Consider the following 18,162-nt stretch of genomic DNA (forward strand, 5'->3'; position numbering starts at 1 on the left):
TCCTCGTTGTGTAGGTTGTATTCTGAGAGCGTGTAGAAATTCATACCACATCTTCCTTAATGAATCATTCCGCATATTACACCTCAGCAGCCTCTTGTATATAGCTGATGTAGGTTTTGTCAATACTGAAATGGTGTAGACTGCATACAATATACAAGAGAATGTTAAAGTATAATATGTAAAATCAAGTTGCTGAGGAAAAGGTGTTAAGAAGCTTCCAGTGGCACTCTAATGTAAGTTACTTTTTTTTTTTTTACTTTGTGTGTGTGTGTGTGATTTAAGCATTCTGCTACAAGGACATGTTTAATATTTTGTTCTAGCTACTATCAGGTGACTTTATTCAGCGATTAGAATAGACTTTTTGAACTGGTGGAGTGAGATATAGCCCTCAAAACCCCTTCACTTAAGTGTCTCACTTAAATTGCATCAGATTATCAGTTCAGCAGCGAGAAGAAAAGAAAGGGACATCATTGTACTGACTGGGTTTAAATGTCTTCTTTTACATTTAGTTAGAGTAAAAGGGGTATACAGTAGTTACATAGCTACCCATGAAGCTGTGCCCAGTTCTCCCAGTTAGCTGTATTGGTTGTTTGAAAGAATTTTTTATTTTTTGAACACCTTGTACATATCGTGATGACTGCATGTAGATATGAATGATTTTTACTTAATATGCTTCTATTATTTTCAGGTAGTGTTGATCAATAGTTTTGTGTTACCTTCAGAACAGTGCTGAAAATAAGATACTGAAATTATATTCAGCCTTGTAGGATAAGTAGTGTACTGTGAGAAGGAAAAATACTCTCAGCAAGCAATGTTGAAAGGTAGTCCATTGAAATGAGACTGTATAATCATAGACTGAATGCTGTGCTGTGAGAAGAGATTATGTACATAGTGTGCTTGACTGAAAGAGGATATTGATGTGATATAGTGAGTCTCGTAGAATAAATGCCATGCTGTGAGGGAGGAAGTTGTGTACAGTGTGTCTCGTGAATGGACATAAAATTACTGAAAAGTAACGAGAGCCACTGTGGTGGTAGCAGAGATTGAGGGACATGGCCCAGCACAGGTGATGGAAAACCTGCTTCCCTCAGATGGAGACAAACATGAAGACTACTACAAAGAGAGAGGCTGGGGAGGACAGTCTTCAAGAGGGGGTGGCAGACACCTCTGATGCTCATAATGCTGATGAGGAGGAGAGACTTAACTGCAATCCAGACTCGCACAGCATTGGAATGGATGGTGACGAGATGATAGCTACCCAGTCCTTGTTAGACATCCCACCTCACCCAGCCAGTGATAATGATAATCCTGTGGAGGGCCATTCATATCAAGGGAGAAATGGGGGAACTGTGGAAAGTAACACTGTGCAAGATTTTGGATCCAGTATTAGTTTGTCTAGTAATGATGGGGAGGGTACCACGGACTTGATGGCAGCTATCTGTCGTGCCCTGCCAGAACTGCAAGCCCTAAACCCAATGCCAGTAAGACGTCATTCTTGCTCAGGATATGGAGCACATCAAAAGTCCAAGAGAGATCAAGCTTTACGTAACAGTGACCCAGAGAGATATTCAAACACACTCCCTCGCAAGTCCCAATCACACGCAGTCAGCAATATGTGCCATGAGCCAAAGGCCAGTGGCCATACTTATGAAAATGTTAGAGTTCTGGGGCTTCATTCAAGTCTTCAAAAAGGACTGAGTCAGGCCAGTAGTGAGGTGTTCCACTCTTGTCCCAGTTCTTTAATATTCTCAGATAATGAAATTTCAGGTGAATGTGAAGAGGGAAAAGAGCTGGGTTCCATAATATCTGGCACACAACAGGGAGATCCAGACAGTGTGCTGGTAGAAGCCAACAATAGCGAACTGTCAATTCTGAAAGAAGATGAAAAAGAGAAGCACGAGGAAAGACAAGACACGCAGACAAGTGAATCTAGAGTCAAGGACGATGGTGACATAAGTGAAGTTGATGGGGCAGCAGTTTTAGTAACCACTGAGGATCAGGAATCAGTCATTGTGCCAAGTGAAAGTCCTGTTGTGACAGGTGAAAGCGAACCACATTATGCTGTGGTCAGAAAGGGGCCTCCTATACCAGTATTAAGTGAGAAACGAGTAAAGAAGACTAAAGCCAATGAATCGAACAGACTGAGCAGTGAGAGTAGTGAGGCAGTTGTGGTGGCAGACACAGAACACGTTTATGATTGTCCCCGAACAGGACTGGATGGAAATGCAATTTGTAGCAAAGATGATGATAGCCACAACATTGAAAGCACAAGTTACAGGGAGAATGAAAGTAATGAAAAACCCATAGAACATGAACCTGTCTATGAAAGTGTAGATGAGGAACCCCAAAGAAGAGAAAAACGAGAAAGAAGAAGTCGGGACAGTGGTAAGATGAATGAAACTGGGTGTAGGGTGCAGCTTTTGCCTGAAGAGTTGTGGGTTGCTAATGCCTGCATGTTGTTAATTTCACATTTTTAGTTGACTTAAGAGATTTTGTAATGCCTCTTCCTTAGTTATTTATTTTGCACATCACACCATAAACCTTTGGCTGTGAAAAGCCTATTATGTATTTTATGCTGCTAACATCTATCTATCTATCTATAGCCCGACGCCCTAATCCCGCAAAGGGTGGCCGCAGACAAAACGCCTCCAAGTCACTCTGTCACCCACCATTTGACTCCCCTCCCCCCAACTCACCCCCCCCTCCCTCATATACCTCTCAACTAACATCAGCAGCATAAAATACAGTGCACAGGAAAAACCTGTCTTGCCAATAATTTTTAGTGTTCTTGATTATTGTTTTAGCTGAAAGTAATGAGCTTTGTATTGTATTCCAGCTTAGGACAGATGATTATATTCAGCTTATAGACTCACCACAGTCACTGGGTTAAGTCTTCTTATATGTTATTAATGCAGACTGTTGCTGTTAAGTGACCACACATAATACTATGGGAGAAAGGAAGGTCATGATAGAAAATTAATTGCTAAGGAAGAGGCATCATGAAGCCTCCAAGGAAGCAGCTGTCTTCAGTCTTGCCTCCTCTGGTTATTCTTTTGTGTTTTTTGCTTTTGTTGCAAGACTCCTGTGGTGGTGGTTCTTTCTTTTACCTTTGTCAGTAGATATTATGTCTTGTACTGAATTAACATACACTGTATATTTTTCCACTGCACTTGGGTGAAGAAACTACTGTAAATGGGGAAGTCAAGATATTTTTTTTTTTTTTAGTCACTTTTGCGGAAGCCTGCCCCTCAAGAATGTATTGTACACATTAATATTTATTATGTAATGCTTAAATCTGCTCTGTAGTGGTTGATAAGTTGCAATAATTTTATCTTCAAGGCAAAATGTATATACTGAATCTTTGAAGGGTTTCATTCAAGGGAAGCTAAGGAGAATGAATTAATCTTGTCCCAAAGGAATATGGTGCAATATTCACAGACTTGTTTTTAATCATTTATTCTTGTGCAGCACAACACAATAAATTTTTCCATTAAGTACAGTGATCGTTACTAGATTTTACTCTTACTTCCCTTAATGTGCAGCCACACTTGTTCAAAACATGTGATCGACAAGACAAAGCAACGCACCGGGTTAGAACCGCTGCAGTATTTGAGTCTTAACATTGGATGGACCTGAGCCTCGTTTCCTCTTGTCGATCAAATGTTTGGAGCAAGTGTGGCCGCACCCTTAGGCTGTTTTATTCAGCTTTTAGAGAACCAGTCATAGTAAAAGGGTTTGAAAGGATCTCCATTAATCTCTTTACAATGTGGAGGCTTATACAAAGACGAATAAAATTGTCTAGTAGTTGGAAAAAAAGACATCATCATAATATACTCTGTAAGTTAGTTGACAATACAGTACATGTAAAAAGTACTGGAAATCACTTACCATACTGTACTTAGCTTCCTTTTATGGTAACTTCTAGAGTACTGACCTCCTCCCTCTCACTAAGCCTATTTGGGCTAGATGAAACCCTAATTCTGTATTTTTTACAGACTATGAACTTTATTTGGCTACTTTTTTCTTTTTAGTAGCCATTATTCTGTTTCACATATCTTTTTATCAAGCACAATTCTGTCACATACCTATATAATTTTAGCAAACACTGTACTGTACTACTGCATCATGCATAACTTTTTGTTAGACACCGCACTCTTTCATATATATATTATATATTTTTTTTCTTTTTATCAGATACTGTACTGTTCCCTCATCCCAGTATCTCATGGCTTTACTAACAGCAGCAACTTTCCTTATCTTTCACAGACTCGCGATCAAGCAGATCTAGCCGTTCCAGTCGATCCAGTACCCTTAGTGGTCCATGGTGTGAAGACCGCATCTACGAGGACATCCCCGACCTGGGGAGTGGTGGTGGTGGTGGTGGTGGTGTTGGTGGTGGTGGTGGCGGAGGTGGTGGGAGTGGTGGTAGTGGCAACGGTGGAGGGGGTAGTGGCAGTGAGGAGACCTGGGTTTCACGTCGCTTGCACGTCCACCGACAGTTGTCCTCCTCAGACTCCTGGGGTTCTGAGGACTTTGAGTCATACTCCAGCAACGAAGAGGAGAACGGTGGAAGTTCCGTCAAGACACAGCCGCCAAAGTGAGTTGCTCATCTCCCACATTATCCCTTTAGAAGGCAAGAGATTCCCTCAGCTGAATTTAAACATAAGACTGTAGCCAGATGATAATAACTAAATGTGTTGCTAATTAAATATTCTTACATATGAAAAGCTTTCTTTGTTATATGATGAATTCCAGGTGCCAAAGATTTCTGCTGCTGCAGTTTGAACATTTGTAACAAAAGATGCCATATATCAGAAATAGAATTTTGGGGATAATGTTATCGTGTATGAGATTGTATTTCGTTGTTTCTAGTCTGTGGTTAGAAGCAGTTAATGGTGCAGGAGTTTACACTGGAAAGTAGCAGGGAGTTTACACTGGAAAGTAGCAGCAGCAGCCTATCAGTTCCTTATTTGAGAATCTCTTGCTTTCCCTCCAGGTGGTGCACTAACATTATCCAGGCAGTCCACCATTCTGTAACTGCTTACTACAGTAGGCCTACATATACAGTACAGTATTCCATTTAGTAAAGTCATATTTAATATTATGCTTTGTGAGAGTTAAGTGTACTGTACGTCATTTCTGATACCATCGTTCACACATTTTCAAATCTATTTCCTATTTTTTGTTGTTGGGAAGAATCTATTCACCACCCTGTTAGAGTTTGTAACCCTAGGGGATGTACTATTTTCTCAATATTACCAGGTATCAGGCAGTATTTTTAGCTGATGAAAGACTTTTGAAAGTGGAGGTGTTACCAGTACAGTACATAATGCTCTCATAGCCCCATCATGTGAGAGACTTCTCCCATGAATATAGACATCTGGAAGTAGCAAGAACAAGCTACAGTAATATATCATCATACTGAAATGGTTAGTTTTTTGCAAATTGGCCTAGAGTTGTGTCTCTTATATATTCCAGATACCCGTACCAAGATTGTTTGATACAGTCTCATATAGCTGCCCTTTGCCCCTTGTATGTACCTTTCTTTCCACTGAAATTCCCCACAACAAATTTATACTGAGATTTGTATTTTTTTATAGCAGTTCTTGGTTTGAAGAACATTGTGTGATAAATATTACTGTAAAAGTAATCAGCCACATGGGACATTATTACTCATAAATCCTTTCATATGATGTTGTGCCACCTTCAGGTGACTCTACACTGAGTGACAAGCCAAATACAGATTATTATGTTGGGTGTAAACCATTTAATCGGATGACACATGGTGGTCTAGTAAGTTAAGGTGCTGCAAATTACTTGGGGCCCATATGGGTATAACACTTGAGGGGTAATTGAGGTTTATTGTTCACATAGTGCCACTCATGGGCAAGCAAGGCTGGTCATCCTTGCCTTAAATGTTAGGGCTGAGTAGTCTAGCCCTGGACCTGTGCATTCATGATGGGGCAAAAAAAGATTGGATGATATATAGATGAGTAGACAGTGTTCTTGCATGTCTAATGGAGTTAGGTATGTGAACTCCTAAATAAAACATCTTGTGTTAATTGAATGTATTCACGCAGTTAACCAAAAATTGCTCTGATTAGTGAATAGTCATTGGCAGGAAGTATTCTATCAAGTTATCAACCATACCATTGATAAGCTTTACCTGATAAGACCAACAGTCGTCTTGGCTCAGTGGTCACATCAACATCACCTGTCAGCAGTTGCTGCTGTTTAATCAGACAAACTTTGCTGAAGCAGTACTGTACCAGTAACCATACATTCTCCTCTCACCCTCCATATCACAGCTTACCTAGAAAATAATGTATTCATTTCTCATGGTATGATTGTTGAAACTTCTGAGGAAATGTGGTGTTTATATAATCAGTAAGAACCCCCGTGAGTACAGAAGCCTCTTGTACCAGTACAATGGCACCACCAGTATCATTGTCACGAAAGAATAGCACAGACAGTACTCCCGAGCCAAAGATTTCATTAAGACGAACACAGAGCCTAAACTGGACAAGTGATTTGGCCAGATCTCCAACATCACTAGTTAGTATTCACCAGTTCAGCCCAAGAAGAACACAAGAATTAAATAAATCAGTTGTAAAAAATGTACGAAAATCAATTACTACTTCAGTTTGGGGTTCAAGATTTTCTTTCTTGTTGGGAAGAAAAGAGTCTGTGGTGTCAAAGGAAAGCAGAACCACTGGTGTTGGGCAAAAGCATTTACCTCTGCAAGGTAAGAAGCAGCATGACTCCGTGCAGGCATTGCCAACACAAACAGCTAATGTGGATGTCTCACGTCACCCAATACCTACTGTGTCAAACCAAAATACATCTGACATTTCGTATAATGTTCAGGGTGAGTATTCAAGCAACTCAACAGTCTGGTATGTAGATCTTGAGACAGAAGAAGAAGAGAGTAACTTACGCTCTCTTTCACCAAATAATATATCACGAGAGTGTGAAGGTGGAGAGGGAAAATTAGCCACGCCTTTACCAAACCATGAATCACTTGAGTTTGGAAAAGGAAGGAAACCTGTAGACAGTATAAAGGATCAAGAGTTGCCGGAGTGTGTTGAAGAAAAGGGGGCACAAGGTGAAGATTTGCACAAAGAAAGGTTAACCTATGAGAGTAATTGCAACCTGAATGCCAGCCAGAATCAGCTCTTTACAATTGATGAAGAGAGTATAAGAAACCACAACTCTAGTACCTCATCTGATTCAGACTCTTATGCAACTGCTGGTGAGATGTCGCAAGAAACATCTCCAGTTTTGCGACGTTCCCACACTGCCCCTTCAGACTATGGTGGTAAGCGTTGGACTATTGCTGTGTTTGATATTCACGACACTACAGCTCAAGAGGGAGAGGCAGGTGTGAATGATTCAGTGGAAGAAATGAGGGTCCAGGGATTATTAATTGAAACTGAGCAATTCCAACAAATCCCAAATCAGGGTGAAATGGTGGAGAATTCAGTTGCCACTACTCCTCCACCACTGCTTCACAAACAGGGGGATGCATATGAAGAATATCCTGTTTCTGTTTCCCAGCTACCAGACTCTGTTGAGAATCAAAATGACATGGCAGAGAATTCAGTTGCCGTCACTCCACCACCATTACCCTGTAAGAAGAGAGATGCCTGTCAAGAATCACCCATTTCTCAGCCACCAGACTCCCCTAAAAGCCATGATAATTCAGTCATCACCACTCCACCACAGCTGCCTCCCAAACAGGGAAATGCATGCCAAGAATATCCCATTTTACAATCCTCGTACCTTCCTGCTTCCCCAAATGACTCAGTTTTGAACACTAGTCAGAGCATGCTGGAACTATCATGGTGTGGGAGGCAAGACACTCCTGCCCCGAGAAGCAATCGAACCCTGTCTGTGTACGACAGTGTGAGGATGAAGCCGCCTTCCTTACAGCGCAGCTTCAGCCTAAGCCTTAGTGGTCGTGGAAGTAGTGAAAAGTTAGTTATATGATATAGTTGTTATAGTGGCTAATTAATTGCTTCACTTTAATTTATTCTAGCTGCCATCAGAGAGTATTATTCAGCTTAGGAGAGTGCTCTGGAAGTGAAGAGATTAAAGAAGGCAGCATGTCTCTCCAGTTTAAAAAAAAAATCCCTTGTTTGTTATTCACATCAATATGTAAAATTATTGTCACTTGTACTGGCTTCTATATCATGTATAGCATTTTCATTAGTGTACAGTCATTCCTCACTGTAAGGTCGTGACTATCTCTCTATCTATCTATAGCCAGATACCATAATCCCAGAAGGGGTGGCTGTTTGACTTTTTTGGGGGAGGGGCACTAACTCTCTGCCAACCCATTTGTTTACACATGGGGTACATGTATGGGTTGTGAATGTGTTACTAAAAACTACCATGTCAAGTGAAGCTTATCGTACAGTAAGTGAAAGTTTCTTCCATCAAGAAAGTTGATCTTTTCAGATATTAAAAAAACATGAAGGGTTGCAATGGATATAAAATCTTGTCCAGTGGTGTCGTTGGATGCATTTGTATTAGTTGAATACTACAGTCCATGAGCAGTATAAAGAAATCATGGTAAAGATATACTGGACTGAAACAAATGCAAGTGTGGGATGAATCAACTCTTACCCTTCACTGCACATAGTGACCACGTAATAATAAACAATGGCATGTTATGTAACAAGTGATCCTTTGTTAATTAAGAGCTTTGTAGTGAGATTTGTGCCAAGTGAAAGTGTGTTAAATGAAGAATTACTGTTCATGTCCTGTAAATTCATTGCTTTATAATTTTTTTCATTACATAAACCACAAACAGTGCTGTATATGTCTTCAGTAGTTTGTCTTGTCATCTGAGTGTTTAAGCAAGGATTCTGGGGCGTGAATGATTGTGTCCCATTTCACTGGGTATGTACTAGCTGATAATAATTCCACGATTATACTCTCCCTTGTGTCTGGATAGCTTTTTCATCCCATTCTAAGATTAGAGAAAGGAATATGATGATGATGATAATTATTATGGCCTATATTTTAATGATACTGTACCTGCAAAGCAAATGTATTGTTTTAGCCTCTCAGTCTTCACTATACTGTATGAATTATATCATCAGAATAAGTAATGTACTGTACTGTATTCACTGAATATCATCGGAATAAGTAATATAGTCAATAAAGTTGTCATTTGCCTGTTTCAACAATGAAATGAACACTCCAATGATGCATGTTTCCATGTTATGAATTTGGGCGTGTTGAGTGGATGGAGGATGACAACTAGGTGTGGAAGATGAGAAGTGTGAACCTCGAGGGTAGGGTTGCCAGAGGCAGACTAAAAAAGATCTGGGACGAGGTCATAGAGTGTGACCTCAAGGATAAGGGACTGAAAAGGGAGGCTGTCAGAGATGGAGCAGCACAGAGAGCCACCATTGGGTGACCAAGGCCAATGCATGCAAGTATGCTGGAGCTTTATAAACAAAACAAAGATAAATGATCTATGGGCAGTTTCATTCTGCTTAGGAACGCTATATATTTATGAAGACAAACACTCTCTTGGTTATATAAATCCCCTCCCCTTCAAAAAGTCTGTGCCAAGTTTAATGTACAGTAATCGTCAGGAGATAGAAAGAATAATATTTAAAATACGCCATTGAACTGAAGGGGTTCATGTAATGTACTGGACTACACTGGTTTAGTCTCTGATCCTACAGCTCAGGGGTATTGTGGTACAGTATTGCCCCTCTCCCTTTGATTTTTATGAGCATTTTTCTTTCAGCCTGGAGAACTTCAAGCAGCGCCTATTGCGGAAGAGAGAGCAGTGGCGAGAGAGGCGACAGTCAAGCAAGAGTCTGAAGGATGCAGCACGTAAAGATTCCAAGGAAGATCACAAAGACGCTGTTGTCAAACCTTCAGAAGACAGTAAGTAGTATATCTCACTATTTTTACACATCTTCTAGCAGGAAGATAGCTTGACAGTACTTCAGCATAAGTGTACAGACTAAGACTAATATTACTGTGATATTATCCCTCCTTTTTTTCCCCATTCCAAGTTGCTGTTCACAGTTGCTTTTAGTTAATTACTCACTGTAGAAGAATGAGTTACATCCCCCTTATCCCCCTTATATTAGATAGCACAGTAGTACAGTATGTCCAGGAGTGTTTCAGAGTGGGAACTTCCTGCATATGCTATACATAGATTAATATATATACAGTATATATATATCTGAATACTGTATTTATATACACACACACTGTATCAATAAACAGTACAGTACATGCATTAACTTGTATGAGGCTGAATCTTTCACCAACATGTATAGTTCAATACAGTATAGGCAAACCCCAGTATGATACCCCTACATGCGTTAGTGATGTGGGTAGAAATACCACCCTACCACCCCTAATGATGGCCGAGCCCTGGTTTAACGATGAGTCCTCCTATGTTTCGTCCATGAGTGATGGGCCAAAAGTTTGAATCAAGTGTGTTTCTGTGGCCAGCTGAGCCCGCCAGCCTGCCAGGATGCGCAGAAACGCTCATGCAGCCCCCGCGCTCATCCCTCACCCCACTCGCATGCATATCATTCTTCTCGTACTGGCCATCTCCGATTGAGGAACTCTCTTACGCTCGCCCACCTCTCATCGTGTTGTATTACCAACATTACACAAGCCGCTATCGTAGTGCATCGTAACTGTGCCCCACCAGTGTCACGAGTAGGGCAGCGATACTAATCGTGTGTGGAGTGTGATTTTGTATGAATTTTGGCCTAAACAAGTGTGATCATGTCTGGTAAGGGCACTGCACATGGTGGGGCTAGTGGTCCTAGTGGTGGCAGTGATGATCCTAGTCAGGGTGGTAAGCGGCCTGCTAGTGTTGGTGCTGGTGACATTCCCACAACGCGCACTTGTAAATCTGTGTCTCTGGAAGTGAAGTTAGATATTCTTATGCGCCACGACAAAGGAGAGGGCACATGTACTATCGCCTCGGCTCTCCAACCGCCCAGTCGACTGTCTCCATCATTATCAAGAAGGGGGAGTCCATCAAGGCTGTAGCTGGGGAGGTTGCTGACTTCACCACCTCCCATCTCACCTGCTCAGAGAGCCTGTGATGGAGGAGCTGGAGCGGATGCTCTGCACACGGGTGGAGGACCAGAACGGCAGGAAGTCTCCCATGAGTCAGGCAATCATACGCATGAAGGCTCTCTCCTTGTGGGACGAAATAAAGGTGAGACGTAGTCTCGATGCTGGTGAAACCTTTAAGGCTAGCTCCATGAATGGTTTGACTGCTTTAACAGGCAGGCAAGCCTCCACAATGTCAGGATCTGGTGAGATGGCAAGTGCAGATGCGTTGGTGGCAGCAGTGCTCCCTGACAAACTTAAGTGCATCATTGCAGAGGGTGGCTACAGTGAAAAACAAGTTTTGAATATTAACGAGACTGGGCACTTTGGAAGAGAATGTCCTCAAGGACTTATCTTTCAGGCGAGGAAAAATCTACGCCAGAGTTCAAGGCCTCAAAGGACCGGCTTACTCTGCTGCTGGGGGACAATGCCTAGGGTGACACCAAATTAAAGCCGTTCCTTGTCTACCACTCCGAAAACCCAAGGGCTCTGGTGGCATATGTTAAGAAGAATTTAGGGGTGATTTGGGAGTTGAACAAGAAGGCCTGACTGACTTCTGATATCTGTTTGTCCTATTTCCACTCCTACCTCTCTCGTGCTCTCAAGAAGTATGCCTCTAGGGAGAACTTGGCGAACAGTTGGTGAGGGCGTGTGACACCAATGACAGGACGACGGTGCAGTCCTTCAGGGAAGGATGTAATATACGCCACGTCATCGAGAACATCACAACTTCATGGTGGGAAGTAAGCCAGGCCACCTTGAACGGTATGTAGCTCAAGCTGTGGTCAGAGTGCGTTCACTCCTTCACCAGTGTCCCTGAGGGCGTGCGAGCACTGATGGTAGAATGGGTGTGGCAGGACATCGTGCAACTGTCTCACGAGGTGGGCTTTGGGGAGGTCAATGAGCAGGATGTGGAGGAGGTACTGGAAAGCCACAGGGAGGAGCGCAGCAGTGAGGAGTTCTCAATATGGAGATTCAGCAGGCACACCAGGAGGCACAGGAGGAGGGGGTTGTCCCTGAGGTGCAAGCACTCAGTGTGGAGTTTCTGAAGGAGATGGTGACCAAGGTTGACAAGGTCATTGCACTTATGCTCACTCACGACCGTCTCCCAGAACAAAGCAGAGAGGCATCTGATCGGTTGGAGGAGGGGATGAAGGTGTACAGGGTGATGCTGGAGGAAAAGAAGAGGGCGACCAGGCAGACTACCATCACTGCTTTCTTCAAACGGGCCTCCACCATGCCAGCAACCCACAGAAGATCTTCCCAGCCCATGACCAGCAAAGCATCTCCCCAGCCATCGACCAGCAGAGAAACACCAAGGTCCTTCTCCTGCCGAGGATGTGCTCTGCCCCTAGTGCTGGACCTTACCTGAAGCCAATCCTCATCTCCCGCATCACCTGAGTCTCCACTGCAGCACTCCGCCACTCCGTTGCTACCTTCCTCATCCCAGCCTCAATCTCCGACACCACTTTGGCCACCACCTCTGTGTCCCTCGTCACGACGTGAGCCACCGCATCTGTTTCCCTCACTACCTTGTCAGTCATTGCAGTGGTCTCCCTCGCCACCTCACAAGTCATCGCACTGTCTCCCTCGCCACCTCACAAGTCATTGCAGCTGTCTCCCTCACTACTTTGTCTGCTATTGCATCGCACCCTATCACCACCCCCAGAGCCAGCACATTGGTCTCCCTCTACCATCACCCCACCTTGCCAGGCTTTCCCCCTCCCCCCTCTGACCCTCCCCTGGAGATGGGGTTTGAGGGCTTTGAGAAGCATGAGTGAGTGCTTGGGAGCACCACATGTCCCCTAGCCTCGGGGAGGATAGCAAGGATGATGACCAGGACCGGACATGGCCTTACAAGAAGTAAGAGATGAGAGATGTTTGATATTTTCTGACCTGTTTTTTATGATTTTCAGATTTTATTTGTTGGTTTTAGTGAGTAATTTATAGGTGTTAGGCTTACTTTAGCTTCTTTTACAGCTGTTAGGCCATTTAGATTAGCTTTAAACATTTTTTTGGACTCATTTGGATGGGTTTAGGACCTGTTGGGGGGGAAACCTAAGGCCCAAAAACACATCCCTACACTTTACATGTAAATCGTCCCCAATGTACGATATCCCACCTAGTGATGGGTTTTTACTTAACCAGTTGCATCGTTAAACTGGGGTTTGCCTATGTGTAGTTAAAATAAGCTCTGCAGTTCATTGACATACATAATTCAGATGGCAGTGGAGTAAAAATGTCATGAAATTAATATAAATAATATTGACAGACCCATCAGCAACCCCAGACAGCAAGCTGTACCGGTGGTTCTCACTGCGTAAGAGCGTCAACTATGACGTGGAGCGGAGAAGCAGCACCATTGCCAACACCGACCGCACAAGCTCCTACACAGCCAATGCAACCAATGGCACCTACATTAACACCAACACCAGAATGCCAAAATTACTGGAGGAGACAGATACAGAACATGGGGGACTGTTCTCAGAGAATGGTGGGGTGTTTGCACATACCTTTCAGCGCAGACACCAACCACCAGCCCTCCCCTCTATGCCTCCCAACCTCAGCCCAGAGCAGATCAAAAGGAGACACATAGTTGCTTCAATTGTACATAGTGAGAATAACTATGTAGCAACACTTCAGAGACTAGTCAATGTGAGTACCTTTTCTTGTACAGTAAGTCACCACTTTCTGTGCTTCATCTTTGCTTTGAACCCCTCAGTACAGTGGCCTTTTCAGCTTTATTCCTGCTATCTCCAGCTCACCCTTATCATATTAGGAGAACCCTCACGTAGAGAACTGGTGTATCAAATCCCTGTTGTTCAAAAATGTCATTAAATGAAATTGTCTGGAGATAGCAACAGATAAAATATATACAGTGTGTGTATGTTCTTGTACTAAAAAGTTTAACTCCTTTACTAAGGAGTTTAACTCCACAGGGGAAAAAAAAAAAAAAAAAAAGTTTAAATTCCATTGCTGCATTTTATGAAGCTGGTTCATTATATTCCTCAGTTTAATTACAAAAAACTTGGCTATTAAAGTTCCACTACTACCTGTCAGGCTGATAGGCCAGTTTCCCTGAGCTTACAGTACCATTCCTGTGGAAAAGATTTTGATTTATTCAAACCAGCAGCATGTAGCACATGTAGCTCTCATATTTTCTCAGAAATGCATAGCAGCTTTCTTATACTTTTTTGCAAAAATCTCTTCACACCTTGCTACAGCAATTCCGTAGCTTAATTTTTCAACCTCTGAGCACTCAGAGGTTGATCAGCTAGGTATGATGTACTTGATGTTGTTTGAGCTTGTGCATTACAGTATCATCAACAGAAATCATATCAGTGATGTAGAATAAGATTTGGGTGTTGGATTTTGCCAAGCTGACATCAGTTTGTTTGAGTAAGTCAAGTATAATGGATATTGTTTTACAGATTACCTAATTCTTCTGCAGTATTTTACATTTTTGAACTAATACCAAAGTAATTCATAACTCATCAAACATCATGTCACCCAATCTTCCAAATTATTTTGATTGGTGATTGAGTAGCCTAGGCCTGGGCCCATGTGGTCCTGATTGAATGATAGGTTGATATAGACAGATAGATAGTCATTTTTTAACCCAACTAATGTATGAGTAATTTGTCTCTCATTTTAAACTATATTATTCCATAGACAGATAGATAGTCATTTTTTATCCCAACTAATGTATGAGTAATTTGTCCCTCATTAAAGTATATTATTCCAGGACTTCAAAAAACCTTTAGAAGAATCCAAGCCCCCAGTCATCAACTCTGCCAAGCTCACCACATTATTTCATAGAGTATCTGAGATTCTGCAGTGCCACACGTTATTCCGCATCGCCCTTGCTGACTGTGTGAGGCAGTGGGATAGGGAGGAGAAGATTGGAGATGTGTTCGTCGCTTCATTTTCCAAGGCCATTGTTTTGGATATTTATAGTGACTTCATTAACAACTTTTCACGTGCCATGGAAGTTGCAAAGCAGGAGTCTAAAAAGAAATCTGCTTTTGCTGACTTCCTTAAGGTAAGACACTGGAGTGTTAACACTCTCAGTCCAAAGACAAGTTTTCTAATTTATTTTTGCAATTAAAATTGAACTTGTTGTCTCTAAATGACCACATTAGAATTCAGGGGTTAGAAACAGACTCCAGTAATTGTTTGAGCCTTTGGAGATCTAATATACTTAAAATCTTGCTACTGATGAGCTATTATAATCAGTCTCTTGCTATACAAATTTGAACATGATGCAACTTAGAATGAAACTCTCAGCACTTGTACTTTATATGTCTGTCATCTAATGCTTCTCAAAAAATGCATAAGATGTTTGTTTTCAAAGATATACACAAGATCTCCCTCAGTTTTCCAAGTAAATTGTTGTTAGTACCTCCCTTTCCTTGGGGGAAGCAGCCTAGGTATATAGATAGATAGATGTTGTTATAAACATGGTCTAATGTAGTAATGTTCCACAGATGCGTCAGATCACCTCGCCTGATCGACTGTCATTCTTTGGACTCATGGTGAAACCAGTACAGCGCTTCCCCCAGTTCATCCTCTTCCTACAGGTATGTACATTGTTTTGTGTGTTATCCTTTAAGTACTTGTTTGTAAGTGTACCAGAACTTTAAAATGTTAGATCACAGTATGTACTTAGTCTACTCCAGTCATCATTTATTAGCAGAATATACATTTAAATCTTTGAATTTGCCATCTTCACACTTCAGGTAATTACCATCCATACACTGCTGAACTTACTTAATTTGATTGATCACTTCATTGTGATGTGTGATGACATATTTTATATTATCTTTGCTGCCTTGAGACAGTTTTGTTAAGCTTAGAATAGATTTCTAGGACTGGATAGAATAGATGTAACCATCACATATCCTTGCATCATAAGAGGTTCTTCCCTAACTTAAAGTCATCTGGCATTGGACCGATTAAGAAAAAAGAAAATAATCAGACCGAAAGGGATAAGTTGTTACTGTAGCACATATGTAATAGAACTCTTCCATCAACTACTGTGTTAAAATGGTGTTGCAGCTTCTATCAGATAATGTACTTTCAGGACTTTATCTATTAGATTATGTCTCTTGTCAATTCTTATGGTTCCTCAGCTTCCACACCTCACCATCCCAGAAACTTACTTGTGTTGGAAATTTAAGCAATGTTAACCCTTAAACCATTATTTACGCCTTATCACTTCTGTTGTTAGTACAGTATTGCCAGGCAATTTTACTTGCCACTGGTAAATTGCCCAAGGTATAAGAGTTAAATAAATTCTGGTAAGATTTCATTGTCCATGTAAATTTTTGCCGAACATAGACTATGGGTTCTTCTGTTTACAGGATCTCCTTAAGCATACTCCACAAGGCCACCATGACCGAATGTCTCTGCAGCTGGCTCTCACACAACTAGAGTCACTGGCAGAGATGCTGAATGAGAGAAAGCGTGAAGCCGAGCAGTACCAGGCGTTCCGAGACACACTCAAACACATCAACACCAAGTTTGCTTTACGTGGAATACAGGAGGGCAACCGTTACTTACTCCGACAAGATGATATGCAGCAGCTGGTTTGTATTTTATTTAATTATTATTCATTTATTGTATTTTTGTGTTTTTTAGTTGATTTTTTACTGTTGAGTGGATGAGTGTGTGGTGTGTGACTCGCTTCACAGGGCATGTTGGTGATAGCTCGTTCTCTTTCTTGCTTTCTCTTTCTTTACTTTCTGGACCTTACCTTGTCACATTCCTAGCCAGAAAAAAAAGAGATCAAGATGACATTGAGGATTGTAATGATGTCTGACATTAGGCAGGCTCAATAGTCTATTTCCTTAGGCCCAGTAGTCGTCGTACAAGCCACACATCTTCACATCACCACCCTGGCACTAATAATCACCATCCACATTGAATCAGTACTAGGGCTGCCTAATTTAAAACCTGTGTGATGGTATGAGCTGGATTGTTTTAATGACATGTTAGTAGGTGTTGTGGAAGATCAGTAAAGACCTGACTTAACAAGAGTCAAATCATCAGACTGTTCTTTACCTCAGCTTGGAATCAAACTTGCATCCCTTCAGACAGCCAAATGCTTCTCTAACCACTTGACCACCATAGTTCTTAGTCAAGAAGGGTTACAGTATTATTGTGAAAGCATAGTCACAGTCAGTGCACTCTTGGAACTGTAGTGAAACATAGTTAAATCTTGCTAAACTATTAAGTTATGATCAAAATGGAGTTTCATTTCTTGAGTTAGAACCAAATGAAGGTAAAGAAAGAATTGACTGATGTTGTACACTTCTATAATATATCAAGTCATCATAAGAGGTTGCTTTGAGGGACATCTCTTTTGCTATTAATTCCACAGTAAATTACAGAAAATAGGTATATTAAAGTACCATTATTGTGTGTAAGGAGGATGGCCATTTCCCAGTTGTTTGGGAAAGGTTGTGATATTCTGCAGCTCATCCCAGAGCTATTATGAGGACTGCATGTATATGATAACCTGTGAGCTTATATTTTCCCTGGCATTTAAGGTGAATATCACATGGCTTAAGCTTTCCTGGAACTGTGTCATGACCTTGTGAGATCAGGTTAAATTAACCATTAGTAACAAAGAGAACTAAGTGTTATGACCTGGGTTCTGAACCCAGAAATGTGTAGGAACAGTTGACCAAGACAGAACATTATTATAATGGTTTCATGCTTTTTTATTTTTTTTCTGCTTTATCAGGAATTCAACCAGGGAGGATTGATTAGCAAGAGCAAAGGTCGACGACTATTCCTAACTAATGATCTGATAATCTGCGTGACTGTCGTTCCAAAAACATCAGATGAATATGGCCAACAGAATGAGCGACTTTCCCTAAAGTGGGCCTACCCTGTCACGGATGTTGAGGTGAGATACTTTGCAGCAGTTTAGGTACCCTTCCATTTATCCAGAAAGACTAGTAATAGAAGTTCCCCTGTTTTAGGATATTTTGAATTTTAGGGTTTAAGGTCTTGCAAAATCTATACTTTAAGTTCCCCCCCAAATTTTAA

General features: G+C 41.5%; 1 protein-coding gene across 1 annotated transcript in view; it reads left to right on the forward strand.

Annotated features, from left to right (window-relative positions):
* The first annotated feature begins 1,103 nt into the window (after positions 1-1,103).
* LOC145413699 (uncharacterized) overlaps positions 1,104-18,162 on the forward strand; it is a 28,921-nt gene continuing 11,862 nt past the window's right edge. The window contains exons 1-8 of the mRNA XM_080283354.1: positions 1,104-2,385; positions 4,267-4,597; positions 9,767-9,909; positions 13,379-13,761; positions 14,852-15,148; positions 15,594-15,686; positions 16,470-16,694; positions 17,855-18,019. Coding sequence (XP_080139480.1) covers positions 1,104-2,385; positions 4,267-4,597; positions 9,767-9,909; positions 13,379-13,761; positions 14,852-15,148; positions 15,594-15,686; positions 16,470-16,694; positions 17,855-18,019 — 2,919 coding nt within the window. The remainder of the gene's footprint in view (positions 2,386-4,266; positions 4,598-9,766; positions 9,910-13,378; positions 13,762-14,851; positions 15,149-15,593; positions 15,687-16,469; positions 16,695-17,854; positions 18,020-18,162) is intronic.

This window comes from Coenobita brevimanus, chromosome 12, assembly GCF_032717465.1.
Source record: "Coenobita brevimanus isolate Jiangsu-jjx chromosome 12, ASM3271746v2, whole genome shotgun sequence".
In the NCBI taxonomy this organism is placed as follows: Eukaryota; Metazoa; Arthropoda; class Malacostraca; order Decapoda; family Coenobitidae; genus Coenobita; species Coenobita brevimanus.